This window comes from Erpetoichthys calabaricus, chromosome 7, assembly GCF_900747795.2.
Source record: "Erpetoichthys calabaricus chromosome 7, fErpCal1.3, whole genome shotgun sequence".
Taxonomy (NCBI): Eukaryota; Metazoa; Chordata; class Cladistia; order Polypteriformes; family Polypteridae; genus Erpetoichthys; species Erpetoichthys calabaricus.
The window spans coordinates 84,512,429-84,528,178 of record NC_041400.2 but is presented as its reverse complement, the minus strand read 5'-3'; the positions used below and the strand labels follow the sequence as shown (position 1 = coordinate 84,528,178).

At 37.8% G+C, this 15,750-nt stretch overlaps 1 protein-coding gene across 2 annotated transcripts in view; it reads left to right on the top strand.

Annotated features, from left to right (window-relative positions):
* pigo (phosphatidylinositol glycan anchor biosynthesis, class O) overlaps positions 1 to 12,478 on the top strand; it is a 278,331-nt gene extending 265,853 nt beyond the window's left edge. The window contains exons 12-13 of one of the 2 annotated variants that reach the window (XR_007935452.1): positions 10,570 to 11,471; positions 11,526 to 12,478. Coding sequence is in view for 1 of the 2 variants with exons in the window: in XM_051930081.1 (XP_051786041.1) it covers positions 10,570 to 10,699 (130 nt within the window). In the remaining variant the exon portion in view is untranslated. Of the gene's footprint in view, positions 1 to 10,569 lie in introns of both variants that reach the window. The other variant, XM_051930081.1, reaches the window with a different exon arrangement.
* Positions 12,479 to 15,750: the final 3,272 nt, after the last annotated feature.

Below are 15,750 nucleotides of genomic sequence, written 5' to 3'. Positions count from 1 at the left end.
GTTTCAGAAAATAAATTTGCTGCAGATTTCTGTTGGTTAGGTCTTTAACATTTTTAACACTAGAATTACCAAAGCCAATAAAAAACTCGTAAATGCGGCCCACCTTAAATCCCTTCACACCTCTCCGTCAGCCTCTTTTGTCTTCTAAACGCGTCGATAAGCCCAAGCAGCCTGCTATACCATCCCCCCACCGACTCAGAATGGACAAAAAGTTCTCCCAGTTCCTGCTTTGATTGATTCTGGGAGTGAGCTACCCAGAATTATAAGGGGAAGTAATTTGATGTGTCTTTTGTGTCTACAACAATCTATGTAAACACATTGTTAAAACAGAAACATTTTTCATGTTTTAGTAATAAATGACAAAATGTAGACATGAACTGTATAATCTGTGAAGGCTGATGGCCAAATATCAAATAAACACTTTCACAAAAGGTACATGGACAATACACCAGCTAACGTGGTGCAGCAGTCTATCTGCCGACTTATAATCCAGAGGTCGTGAGTTCGAAACCATCCGCAAATTTACAGTTTAGAGTAGTGAACTACTCTTATTGGTAATATTATACAATAAAAACATACATTTGATTTGTGTCTGTAACAGCCGGTGTAAATTTATAGCACTTGTAAAAGTTAGTGGGGTTTTTTTCACTTTTATTCTCTCAGTCACGATAAAACACCCTCCCCTTGCCCCAGATCTGATGTAGTTACTTTTTATCTGAAACTGGGAATAACTGTAGATGTGAGTGGCATTTTGCTGGTAAATCTGCCTTATTCGTATCTCACTGTCACTTGAATTTTTTTTTTTTTCAGTTTCATTGACTGTTCCTGCTAACGCTGAATTAGTATGCACCTTATGATCCATGATGTCAAAGCCACACTGGCAAAAAACAGAGACATAGGTATATACTGTATGATATTTGGAATAATTCATTTTATGACCTGTATAGTACATTTCAGAAAACAATGTGGCATGGATGCAACATTATTCATATTATACATATACCTTCGCATGCCTTGTTGAAGTTGTAATCAGTGACCAAGTTTTTTTTTGCCGATCTTGCCCATCTCCACATTTTGGTGCATGGTGGTGTTTCTTTTGTACTCCAGGACATGCAGAGGAAAGAATAGTACAGAGAGGTCAGTTCAGCACTATATACAATAATCAAATTCATAGTTCCCACACACCCAAGGACCATCCTTCCTACATTTATGACCTATGTACCTGTTGCAATGTACACACTTCTCTCTATGCTGTGCTTCCTATTGCATTGAAGGGGCACCTGACACTCGCTGAGTTTGCTTTCCTGGGGGAAGCAGCGGTCTTGGAAAAGAAGCTTGTCGATGTTGCATCCTCTTTTTCTTTTTCCATTGTCTTTTCTTGTAAGAAGCGACAACGAAGTTCCTGTGCAAGGTGAGAAAAGAACACTCATCTTTTCTCAGTGGACCCATGCATGCCTTGCACAGTACATATGCGTTCATCGCCGCCGCCACATCAAGCATGTTGTAGCATGCAGCAACCAGCCACCCGCGTGTTCCTGCTCGCACTGAATAAGCTCACATGATGTCAACGCAGCACCGGGTAGACAAATATATGTGACATTTTGAATTAATCATTGTATGACCTGAATATTACCAATCAGAAAACATCATTGCACTAATGCAATATTGTTTAAAAACGAGCAGCGTCAGATCGTCTGTAAATTTATGGTACTTGTAAAAGTTAGCTTTTTTTCCCACTTTTATACTCTGTCACGTTCACGTGTCAGCCTGATCAGAGAATTTCTAGTTCCATTGTCTCAAAGTACTACTCACATCTACAGTTATTCCCTGTTTCAAATAGAGAATAACAACATCAGATCTTGTCGTATTGCGATTGTGACTGAGAGAATAAAAGCGAGTAAAAAACACTAACCTTTTACAAATACTATAAATATACATCAGCTGCTACAGACGCAAATCAAAGGTATGTTTTTATTGCATAATATTAACAATAAGAGCAGCTCGCTACTCGGAACGGTAAATTTCGCCGGCACCCAGGATCGAACCCCAATGCCTTTTGATAACAAGTCAGCAGTTCTTACCACTGCACCACGGAAGCTGTCATATTGTACTTGCACCTTTTGTGAAAGTGTTTATTTGATCTTTGGACTTCAGGCTTCACACATTATACAGTTCATGCCGACACTTTGTCATTTATTACTAAAACATGAAAAACGTTTCTGTTTTAACGATTGTTGTAGACACAGAACATACATGAAATGCATGTGTTCCAAATAACAATTTATTATTTCCCCTCTAAAACTCCAGCACTTCACTCCAAGATAATCAAGGCTTGAACTGGGAGAACTTCTTGCTCTTTCTGCGGCAGTGGGGGTGATGGTATAGCAGGCTGCTTACTGCTTGTGTTGGTCGACACATTTACAAGACAAAGACGCTGACATAGAGGTGTGAAGGGATTTAAGGTGGGCCGGATTTACGATTTTTTTTTCGTAGGCTTTGGTAATTCTAGTGTTAGCAATGTTGCACCACTTCTCACTTTTTCTCTCATAAGGTACAGCATGGGTATTTGAGTTTTGTAACAAGGTTTGTTCTGGGGCAGAGGCGCGGAAGGCTTCACGGTCTGGGCTGCAGCACGCATTTTCACACACTGTTCGTACTGCACTTTATGGCGCTTTTGTAAATGGTGGAAAAGATTAGTAGTGCTCAACTCTTATCTCGGAACTTGTTTTCTGCATTCTGCACAGAATACATTATTCTGCTGCTCATGTGACACTTTGAACCTACAACCAACCACATTTAATTGAGCTATTGTTTTTCTTTTTACCATCCAGCTCATCTTCGATAGCTTCCTTCACGTCTTTATCTCTCTCCATTCTGTCTCTACCTGTAGGACTTACTGAGTGAAGCAGTGGGGGAGGGGTGACTTGTGTTCAGAGAGGAAAAGACGTGGGGCAGGATAAAGTTGTGCGAGAGACACACAGGGAGAAGAGAAAGACGAACTAGCGGCTGTACGAGTGTAATTTTAATGCAACATAGACTATATCAATATAAACGATATTGTCTCATCCTATATCTCGTATGAAAATATGTCGATATTTTTTAAAAACTCGATTTGTCGCCCAGCCTTATAGTGGCTAAAATCATCTTGTTCTCTAAGTTTTCAATATCTTGTTATCAAATATCTCTATATCTAGTCAATATTTAAATGAAGTGAATTATGTATTTCTGTCATTTGTACAACTGAAATGGGCAGTTTATTAGTATTCTGTTATTTGTCAAGATATTTTTTAATTACATTAGTAATAACTTTTTTTCCGTCTGTTCCTCCTTTTTTTTGTTTACTTTAAAGCTTTGACTTCTTTCTTAAAGAAGTTTTATCCTTTCTTTTTGTGCCCATTTTAGTTAGTTTGGCTATTTATGTGTTATTTTTCTAAACTCTAATCCCTCATTATCAATTCCAATTTAAAGCATCATTTGAAGTATGTTGCAATTCACATTTAGAATTATTAAGATTTCTGTTTTCCCATTAATGATTTTTCATTCATCCTTCTTAAAAAAACGACAGAACCATCTTTCCCTTTTCGTCTTTGTTACCTACGTTGAATTCTTTATTTTTCCTTCTTTTTTATTTCTTTAATTCCTGTTTACTTCTCGTGCCTGATACATTTTTTAGGAAGGATGTGTATTCTTCAAGAAATGTTTGTGATCTATTTAAGTTTTTCTCTCTTTTTTCTTACTGCCTTTTGAAAAACTTGACATTTACAGTACAGTCCCAAAAGATAAAGCAGCATAAAACAGACAATCCAGGCATCCCCAATTACACAAAGAAAAAGTGCGTGAGGCAGTGCAAAGAAATGTGAATGTATGGAAATGTACTTTGCATTTTCTTACACACATCATTAAAAGACAGTAGTTATGGTTTAGTCTCTAAATTGTGCAGATCTTGTCATTGCTAATTTTAAAAATTCTTCCGGGCCTGTTTTTGAGACAATACATAGGAACCAATAAGCAATTAATTTTCCCTTGGATAAAAGCTAAAACAGCAAAAAAATCCCTATATTTGTGAAAAAGTTCCTCCACAATTGATTTTCTTTTTCTGAGATGCTCTTTCACATGTTCACAGAATGGGCCAAAATCGAGTTTAAACTTGAATATGTTTTTAAAGTGACTCCTTTTTTGCAGCGTTCCTTGACTAGCTGGTGTTTGTTTCCATTTCTAGCCTAAGCATCAGCTTGTAATGGGATATAATATTTGGAGTTTTTTTAGTTTATTGTTTAATTTATGTTTTATTTTATACAATATGCAGCTTCTAAGTGAATAAATTGGATGACCAAGATTATAGCAATACTATAGGACTTATAAGAGAAACCCCCCTAGCATTGCTTTTAAATGTGTTTAGAAAAAGTTAAATGCAGGCACAGGACAAGAAGTGCTGATAAGTAGATGATTTAGCTCAACAATGGCATTGTATTGTCAGACAGCCAAGGAAGAGGGGGGAGAAGATACAGGTGAATGAAAAGTATGTGAGGGGCTAGTGAGAAAGATGAAAGTTCCAGCACCAAGTATGGAAGAACTTTAGAATAGAGTTCCATTAGACCTTTTATTCTTTTCAACCGTCAGCTAAACAAACTAAAGGGGAAACAAATTCTGGGATGTAAATAGACGCTAATACAGAGGACTCTAGGATAAATATGCAAATGTACAACAAACTTTAGGAAGAAATATTATCTGTTATGTTTAAGCACAGATAAGCTAACCAGTCTAAATACACCCGTAATAAAATATTAAATGGAGGCTTTTTGAGACTTTATTAACTTGTACCTCATAATTAGGTTAAAGTAACTTATGGTTGACGGAAGAGCAAGACCAAGGCTAAATTCTCCATTATTGTTTTGGGTAATGTCAGTTACTAAAAGACGTGGAGTCTTGGACAGCAGAACATTAAGCCCATAATATGACAGAGAGATGTTGGCACCAGTCTCTCTGATGCTCTGCCTTTAAAACGGAGAGCTGTGTGACCAGTGTTTAAGTTTTTCAACAAGTCTGTCGCTCTGAGGGTGCAACAGAATGGTATGAGTCTTCCAGATACAGTGGAGCTGACATATCTTCTTCATCAGTTCAAACTCGAAGACTCAACCCTTGTCACTATGTAGATCCACATATCCATGATCATTTGCTCCATTGGGGCTTCTACCTGTAGAGGCTGTAGATGTGCATGTGATCAGGGGACGGGACCTTTGTGTAAGGTGCATTCATCATAGCAGTGGATTAACAGCTCAACGTCCTGCCTCTGTTTGCCCAGTGGAACTGTTGTCTCAGCTGCTGCAGTATCTTAGAAATGACAAAGTGTCCCACCCCTGGTCCTTGTGCCCCTGAAGGACTTGGCGGGCTTTCATATCTTTTACCTGGTGCTCCTAATCTCCCATTGAGAGCAGCATGCATTCACTGTATTTCCTTAGGTTATTACTTCAGCACATGACAGGTGCCATCCCTCTGCCGTCAATCCCCAAACTGCAGGCAATTCTGGGTCTTCCTCCTCTGCATTCTGGAATTCAGTTGTGCTATGCTGTCCAATGTGGTCAGATCTTTAAGTTTCTTCTGTATTACATGGCGTTCAGCGAGGGTAGCCTGCTATTGAAAAGTGTTATATAAATAAAATGTATTATTATTATTATTAACTGTGGCACAGTGTCTGCAGTTTTCTGGGAAACAAGGTCTTTGTGAGAGGGCATCAGCATTGGAGTGTCAACATCCACCTCTGTACTTGATGACAAAATCATACTCCTGCAGTGCTTTTGTCCTCCTTGCCACCTGAACCTCTGGTTCTTTAAAATCCAGAAGCCAAGTAAGCGACGCATGGTTAGTCTGTAAAGTGAACTGATGCCCATAACGGTATGGGCGGAAGTGCCACAGACCAGGAGACCAGTAACAGAAGTTCCCTGTGTGTTATCCAGTAATGTCGCTCTGTTTGGTTCAGGCAGCAGCTATAGTAGCCAATCACCCTTTCTGTCTGTCCTTCCATTTGGGACAGAACTGCTCCAGTGCCCTGATTACTGACATTTATGTCCATGATGAGTGGTGCCCCTGTATCTGGATAGGCTAAAACTAATACATTTTTGCATTCTGGTGTCCAACGGTACTCACTGCCCTGGTTGGTCAGTGCAGGAAGGGGTGCTACTTTATCCACAAATCCTCTCATGAACCACCTTTAATAAGATGCCAAATCAATGAAACTGCAGGGCTCCTCCACAATAATAGGTCATAGCCAATTGCACACACAGGCAATTTTCTCAGGGCCAGTAGCTATCCCATTGTGGTGACCACAAGACGCTAAACTTGGTTTCTCTCTGTAGCAGGTGACACTTTGCTGGATCCAGCTTAAGTTCTGCAGTCCAGATGGTCACAAACACTTCCTTTAGGTTGACTTGGCCTCTGACTCCATCAAAGTCAGGAGCATGCACTAAGAAGTCATCCAAATACACTACTCAGTGGCTTGGTAGAATGCCACGTAACACTTGCTCCATAAGGCATTCAAAGGTGGCTGGGGCATTGCACCATCCAGAAGGCATGATAATGAAATGCCACGACCCTTGCCTGATGGTCAAGGTAGTCTTTTCTCGGGCCTCTGGCTTTAAAACGACTTGCCAGTAGCCACTGCATAAGACCACGGAGTTAAACCAGCTGGAGCCACTTGGGTGGTGTAAGGAATCGTCTATACTGGACAGTGAGTAAGTTTTCCGGCTTTGTGTCAGCATTTAGCTTCTGGTAGTCAACACAAAAACACTATCTGCTGTCCTTTTTATTGATGAGGATTGCTGGGACTGACCACAGGCTTGATGACAATTTAATCACACCAGCCTCAGCCATTTCACAGAATTTTTCTTCGGCTATCTGATGTTTAGCATACAGCAGCTTGTGTGACCATACACAGATTGGTACAGTACTACCTGTGTTGATAGATAGATAGATAGATAGATAGATACTTTATTAATCCCAATGGTGTGGTCTGTTTTGTTGCAGTTCTCGTCACAAGCAGCAAAGATTTCCAAATGTGCCTCCAGCAGAAGGCAAAGTTGTTGGCTTTGATGTTCTTTCAAATCATCTGTTCTGTGTTGCCATAGAGCCATGACAGCTGTACTGGTAGTGGTGCGTGAAGGCCATGTAGATGGATGTTCAAGTGTCAGGGTCGGCCTAACGGTAGTACTGATTTTTAACTTTTCTGAGCTGGGGGACGAATGCTGCTGACTGGCTTACTTGCAAGCAGAGTGGACCTGGCAAGAAGCTGGGTGCTGATGACGTGAACGCTCTGGTTGTGGTGTGATCCCAGCAACAGGTATTTCTCTCCTATGCAGACACAACTTTCTTTTTCCAAAGTCCAGGACTGCTCTGTGTGCTGCCAAGAAAGCTGCTCCAATGATGCACTGGTCTTGAACTAGAGCCAACCAGAATTCATGTTCAAACTGGAGATGCTCAGTGGTGACTTGTCTTTTGCCATATTTTTGAATTTCCTCTCTGGTGACAATCTTCAGGGTACCCAGTGCCTTTTACCAGCCTTCCCTTTACTCCATTCTCTGCCTCTGGTACCAGCCCAGTCCTCACCAAAGAGATGGTGAAACTAGTGTCTAGCAATTTTTAAAGGAGATAGATTCAATTTTGCAGCAAAGGCGAGGGCTACTCAAAGGACCTAGGTAGCCTATTGTGAAAATGTTCTCTTATGAAGGGCTGGGGTAATGGAACAATGTCTCCCTCAATGCATCGCCCCACTAAAGTTGAACACTAACTGTGGAAAAGGCTCAGGGTATATCCAAGCCTTATGGCCTTTCCTATGGCATCTGCCAAGAGGCTGTCTGCTTCCTTCCCCATATGCTGACTCTTCCTCAATTAGTGCCCAGCAAGGATGTTCAGGTTCGTCAGGAGAACACAAGACAGTTCCAACCCTTTTGGCTTCTGCAACTGCCTCACTGAGGCTGCCAGACAAACATGCTGCTGGAGTTTCACGGGAGCTAGTGCCCTAAGGAAACTTTGAAGGACCAGCTTCTCTTGCAGATCTTCAAGAAATTCTGGGTATTCTTGATAGGTAAGCAACAAGATATCTGCTGCCAGGATTCCAAGCTTATCTTGGCTCCTTCTTTGCTTAGTGGACAGGGCAGCATGAGTGTGTACTAGAACCTTTCTTTGCCCGAACCTCCTCTCAATCACTGTCACCAATGTAGTCAGTTCTCCCTGGATATCTAGCAATGCACTTGCTGCTTCTCCCTCCAATGCTGTGCCTAGGTGCACTGCTGTCCTGTGCTGTATGAGAACACAGTGTCTGCTATGAAAAAGCACTTTGATGATATGCTGTCTAAAGAAGAAAGCACAGCACCAAATACAAAATAAAAATTCAAGGGGAGCAAACCTGCTTGATTATGGCCTGGACTGGATTAAGAAGAATTGACTCTTTAAATTATACGGGCATCTCTCTCCTGTTTATACTGAGACAAAACTTGCTATTTTGGACACTGATTTGAATTTTTCAGGTTGTAATTATTGTTCTACATTTGACTTCTAGTCTTTATATATAATACACTACCGTGGCTGTTCGTTTGTGTGTCCAACATTTTAAATCACCTGTAGCTTGCAAACCGTTTGACCGATTGACCTAAAATTTGGTACACATATTACACTACTATCCACTTTCAGGGTGATGATTGACCTCCAAGGTCATTCCACTTTTTATTTTTATTTTATTTTATTGTAGAATCAACTCTCGTCAGCGGGCAGCCATGTGGCACATGCGTACGAGCGCCGTTCTCATCCCTATGACCTTCGCCGTCACTTCCCCTACCTACTCGTATCTTAAATCATTCTTGAGGCAGATAGAAGACTTAAGTGCCTTAAATGAAAAATTAAGGAAAACATACTAAGTAATTGCAACACAAACACTGACTTAATCAGTTTTTAACGTGAAAAGATTCCTGACGAAAGAAGAGAAGAAGCAGGCCGCTAGGGTGGAGAAAAGAAGAGCTGCTCAGGAAGCTTCAAGCACATCAACCTCTGAGCAAATGAATGCTAAACGTACAGAGAAAGAGTCTGAAAAGTCAAGTGTTTTCGTGCAGTGCGCTGTTAATGGTATTTAATATTTGGTGTCTCTGCAAGTAAACCTAAGTAATGATTAAAATAAAGTTTGAACATTTTATCACTTGTTTATTGATATCATTTGCCAAGGTGTACTTGTTTAAATGATTCATAATTTGTTTAGCTCTTTCAAAGGTAGCAATCTGACCTTGTTGGGGTACTGTATGTTTTTAATGTTGGTTATGGTGCAAGCTGTGCTCAGTCTGTTAGAATTGTGCAGTCTTTTCAAGGGTAACAAAACAGCTAGCTTCTAACACCTGGCAAAGTTTGGAAACAGAGGTCGACAGCCTCTATTGCTCTGATTGATTTGTGCAGTCCTTTAAAGAGTAACAATGAGGAATTGCTGAAGGAAATAGGCATCTCTTAGGACCCTGGTAAGATATTTTGGAAGTTGAGGTTGCCAGCTTCTACTGTGTTATTTGATTTGCGCAATTCATTAAGGGTAAGTGCCCAGTGGCCCCTGTGAAGATATTCTTGCTTGCTCTGTTTTGAAGCTCAGGTTGCCAGCCTTGGCCATTTTGCATGATTTGAGTTGTGTGCTTGCTTGTATTAGTAATGAGAGGATGTCATGTGTTGTACATGTAAATCAAGGCTAACAATGTAGACATTTCCAGTATTAACCTGTCCACCAATATAAAAGAACATTTGAGGTTAAAGTGCCTTTCCTGGAAAATTTTACACATCAAAACACAGCTACAGAGGCCTTATCCAGACAATTTAATAAGAGTATTGTTCTTATCACACATTTTAAGGCTTGTTTAACATTATTCAAGATCCAAGTTCATAGGGAAAAGTAACAACATTCAATTACAATATATCTTCATCGATTACACTTTAATACACTTATATGTATTTTATTACAAACCGAAGGTAAAGTTCCCAGGATAATTATGTGAATATAATGTTGTCTTACTTTGATGGAATTACAGAAAAGATAAATGAAGAAAGTGTTTCAGTGAATGTGATAGATGTCTAATACTTTCCATTATTTATGAACAAGGTTACCTTGTACTGCATTTTAAACAGAAGGATCTTTCTATATTTTCTAATGATGTTTTATGCTGTAATTTCATTGTAATATTCATATTATTCGTTACATATTCAACTGACTATTTTAGTTTAATACTCAGATGGACAATGTTTTGGAGAGATGAGAGTCATATCAGGTAATGCTTGCATAAGACACATTCTAACTATTAAACACTAAAGAAGCATCCTTCCAGCTCTTCTAGGAACAGGCCGCATTTTGTAAAGCACATTAAAAACATTGGTAATTTCAGACATAAAAATGGTTTTCTTGTGAGCGTAACATACACAGATCAAAGAAATAACTTGCATGTTATATACTCCTTATCCTTTGTATCTTAGAAATAATTGAATTATAAAAATTTGAATAACTGATTAACATCATTGTTAAGTGAATTGTTCTTGCATTTTTTTCACTCTTTACAGACTTTTATTTGAAGCATCAGGGTTTTTGGTGACCAGCCTCTTTGTCATCATCAGTTTAATTCTGATAATGAGAGTTGATGTCTGCTTGACCAGGTGGGTTAAACAGCTAATTCCAGTGGATTCTAGGTAACCCACAGTCTCCGATCATCAAGTTGGACTCTTATTATGCCCTTGAGTAACAGTGACTGCAGAATGGGAGATATGGAATTGTAGAACCAAAATTCAGACCATTTAAAACACCTTTTAAAACCAAAAGAACGTCAACATCAAACCCTTCTCTTGAACATATGCAATGGAGGGAGTCTAGGTAATGGCAAGTAATTTGGCTCCATTGAAAAGAATACACAAAGGATTTATTAATCTAATTTGTTGTTATGATTTAGAAAGCCATATATAAATCACTGGGATTCATGTATATGCAGTTGTGTAAAAAAGTTTTAGCTTCTCTTAATTGGTAGAAAATGTTATAGCACAGCCTCTTTAGGGAGTTAACTAACATGGCATATTTTTAAACATTTTAATGCACATTCACTATATATTGAAAACATTAAGTTCTCAGTGTGGATTTCAAGTAATAACCAAGTCTATGTACATTGAAGGCCATCATAAGACATTCATTTTCAGGTCCTACTGTTTCACTTAATGTGCATTTTGAATTATTTTCTTATTAATACCATCACAAGACATTAATTTTCAGGTCCTATAAATACTCTACTATGGTTTACTTAATGTGCATTTTGAATTATTTTCTTATTAATATTAAACCTATTTTTGGTGCCAATTTTCTGACTGACTCCTGAACATTACCTTCTAGGATCTATTGGTATTTGATTGAATCCATTCTTTCTTCCACTGCCTCACAACTTCTTATCATAATTGACCCATCTCCAGGCTTACTTCCTGTCAGAATGTTCCCCCCCTTGAATGTTTCTTTTGCTTTACACCAACTGTGCCAGAGTTCTAAGTTGGGTTCCTGGCCTGAGCACTCTTTGTGTGGTATTTGTATGCTTTTTGTATGGCTACATATTTCATCCCTTATAGTTATTCTGAAAGATACCAAAGATATACATAGAGATTAATTGATGATATTAAATTGACCATATATGACTAAAATGAGGCTCTGCAGCAGACTGGTGCTGAATCAAACATTTGTGCCCAGTGTTCCCAACATACACTTTTAACCTATACAACTCTAAACAGAGTTTATGAAGGTTTGAGTGAGATGGATATGTATATCTTTTGTGGTTATGGTTTTAACTTTTCAGCCCTTTCTTTGGAAACAGTTGTATTGCTTGACTTTTGCAATGAAATTGTAGTTACAGTATAATATATAAATTCTTCCATGGAAGCCAATTTCTTTTGTAACAAACCTGTAACAAGGACCTGTGAACTAATAACAGGTGTTAGTTAAACCATCTGCAGGTCCTTAGCAGTATTATGCACATTCTGTTTTGTATATTGGACCTATTTACACAAGCTTCTATCTGACAGGTTTCTAGGTAATTCAAATTTTGCCTTTGACCACAGCTTAAAATGTGTTTGATTATTTACACATATACAGTTGTTCATGGTTTTATTTATTTATATGTCTAGTAAATTAAGCGAATAAAAAGCAAATGTACATTAAAATATGCAGAAATTTGTTTAGGCTTGTTTCCTGTCAGAGTTATTTTATATTATTTTTTTCTTAGAGATTCAGCGAAATATGCAGCTTGACCAGTTATGCCCAAACCTATGAGTACAACTGTTAACAATTGTGTTCACTCTTTGAAGGCTAACTTTATTCTTAGCTGCTGCACTCTGTCTTTAAAAATGTATAAAATACTATGTTTTATATGGAATTATTTTGTTTGTGTGCATTTATGTAATTAAAAAAAAGTAAATTCTACTTCAATTGCACTGAAGCTCTGTAGCCCCATAGAACAACTACATAAAGGTACAGTATAATTATTTTGATTAAAAAAAAAAGATAATGTTCTGTTTAAACTAAATTGATTGTACTATTGTCTTTAAAATTTTGGTTGCAGCAGTTTTTGTATATTTCTAAATTTAAAGCAATTTTAAAAATGATTATGGGTTAATGGGAATTAATAAATATATTTCTCAGATTTTTACAGTATTTTTAGTGTTTTTGAAACAGCTGCTTTTGTACTGTTGTATAAATGTAATGTTTAATGTTTCTCCAAATCAACTTTTTTTTTTTGTTTATTTTGCTTAAACAATGTTTGGGCTGTCAGCAAAGTGTGTGACTGCTAATTAAAAGCAACATGTGATAAATATGGCATTTTTGTTCCTGGTACATAAATATTTTGCATTTGTATTGCTAGTGTGTACAGTTAATAGAGGACATTCAGTAAAAGTCAATAATAACAAAAGGTTCTCACTACTAAATGAAAACATTTTCAGCAGCCAGCACAATCTATTTTACTCCAAGGTTTATAATTTCTGTTAGATCTATGGAGAAGCTTTGATTGTATACATGTGGACATTCAATCTATTGTTAAAGAGGTATGGACAAGGAGGCATTTTTTGATTTGGTTATGGAAAGAAATGTTTCAGTAAATTATCATTTATTTCAGAAACACCTTTGTTTTATTTTTAAAGCAAGTGTTTTCAATTCTGCTTCAAGGATAAAAGTGTTAACCAAAGTCGAAGTACAATCCCAATTCCAAAAAAGTTGGGACACTGTGTAAAATGTAAATAAAAACAGAATGCAATGATTTGCAAATCTCATAAACTCATATTTAATTCACAACAGAAATTAGAAAACATTTCAAATGTTGAAAGTGAGACATTTACTATTTCATGAAAAATATCTCATTTTGAATTTGATTGCAGCAACACATCTCAAAAAAGTTGAGATGGGGGTAACATAAGGTTGGAAAAGTAAGTGGTACTAAAAAGAAACAGGTGGAGGAACATTTTGCAACAAGTTAGGCTAATTGACAACAGATCAGTAACATGACTGGATATAAAAAGAACATCTTAGAGAGGTAGAGTCTCTTAGAAGTAAAAAATAGGCAGAGGTTGACTAATATGTAAAGAACTGCATTTACAAATTGTGGAACCATTTCAGGGTAATGTTCCTCAATGTACAATTTCGAAGACGTTAAATATCTTGTCATCTACAGTACATAATATCATCGGAAGATTCAGAGAATTTGGAGAAATCTCTGTGCGCAAGGGACAAGGCCGAAAATCAGTATTGTATGCCGGTGATCTTCAGGCCCTCTAAGGGCACTACATTAACAACAGGCATGATTCTGTCATGGAAATTGCTGCATGGGCTCAGGAACACTTCTAGAAATCATTGTCTGTGAACACAGTTTGCTGTGCCATCCACAGCAGGTTAAAGCTCTAACATTCAAAGGAGAAGCCATATGTGAACAGGATCCAGAAATTCTGCCACCTTCTCTGGGTCAAAGCTCATTTGAAATGGATTGAGACAAAGTGGAAAACTGTTCTGTGGTCAGACAAGTTGAAATTTGAAATTCTTTTTGTAAAACATGGACGCCGTGTTCTCCAAACTAAAGAGGAGAGGGACCATCCGGTTTGATTTCAGCACACCGTTTAAAAGCCTGCATCTCTGATGGTATTGCACATCTGGAAAGGCACCATCAATGCTGAATGTTATATACAGGTTTCAGAGCAAAATATGCTTCCATCCAGATGATGCCTTTTTCAGGGAAGGACTTGCATTTTTCAGCAAGACAATGCTAAACCACATACTGTATCAATTGCAACAGCATGGCTTCATGGTAAAAAAAAAAGTCCTGTTGCTGAACTGGCCTGCCTACAGTCTAGACCTTTCGCCAGTTGAAAACATTTGGCGCATTCCTGAAACAAAAAATACAACAAAGAATGCCTAGGACTGTTGAGCAGCTAGAATTCTATATCAGACAAATATGGGATAAGTCCCAATCATCCAGCAACTGGTCTCCTCAGTTCCCAGATGTTTACGGACTGTTGTTGAAAGAAAAGGGGGATACTACACAGTGGTAAACATGGCCTTATCCCAACTTTTTTGAAACGTTACTGCCATCAAAATCAAAATGACCTTATTCTTTTTTAAAAATGGTATGTTTTCTCACTTTCAACAATTGATATGATTTCTATGTTCTTTTGTAAATAAAATATTGGTTTATGAGATTTTCAAATCATTACATTTCTGTTTGTATTTATGTTTTACACAGCATCCCAGCTTTTTGGAATTGGGTAGAATGTACAGATGAACTTGTTTAATGGGCTGTTTCAGTCAGTAATTACTATAATAATATCTGCACCCTGGGCTGTGCATGTTGAGCTCCCTAAAACATTGATAAGTCACACTGAAGAGAATTTGTCCTCATAAATGTATGTAATACTAGGGTGTTGTACCAAGTTAGCCATTATGAATGTAGTGAGAAGTCAGCCAAAATGACACCTTTTATTGGCTAACTAAAAAGAATACAATATGCAAGCTTTCGAGGCAACTCAGGCCCCTTCATCAGGTAAGATGTAATCATGATGCTTGGATAAGATGCTTGACTCCTCATAAATGTAAAAATTAATTTACTTAACATTGTACATACTTAGATACAATACACGTTTTACAACTAAAAAAATCCTGCAGGTAGATCACTATCAAAGTGCAGTGGCAGGAGTAGGTTAGACATTTTACCACCCATAGACAGTCTAGTAATTAGAAAGGTTCAAAAAAGGCTACTTATGATAAGACTCTAGTAAAATATCTGTAAAATTACACTAGTATGCAATATGTTGGCAAAGTCATAGCTCAGAACAATATATGCTACACACAAAAACAGTAAACTACTGTACGGAATAATGATTAGTTCTTGGATTTTTTTGGATAATTACAACAAAGCAACTGCTGAATAAATGAATGCTGAATGTGGGTGTATTCAGAAAAAAAAAATCTGAAAGCACAGTTTTCTCAAAAAGATCAGTAAATTGAATTCACCTTACCGGTTCCACTGATTAAAAATGTGCTGATTGTCAGGGTGGGTACAGCTAGTTTTGGAATGCACTGAAACTGTTGTTCCTTCAGCCCTTTCTATTCATTTCAAATTATTGGTTTCCATGGTATACGTCTCACAAACTCTACTAATCTAGGCAACTCATGGAAGCTTAAATATGCTACATGCCATTTGAATGGGATTGTCATGTGTTTCTGGGATGCAG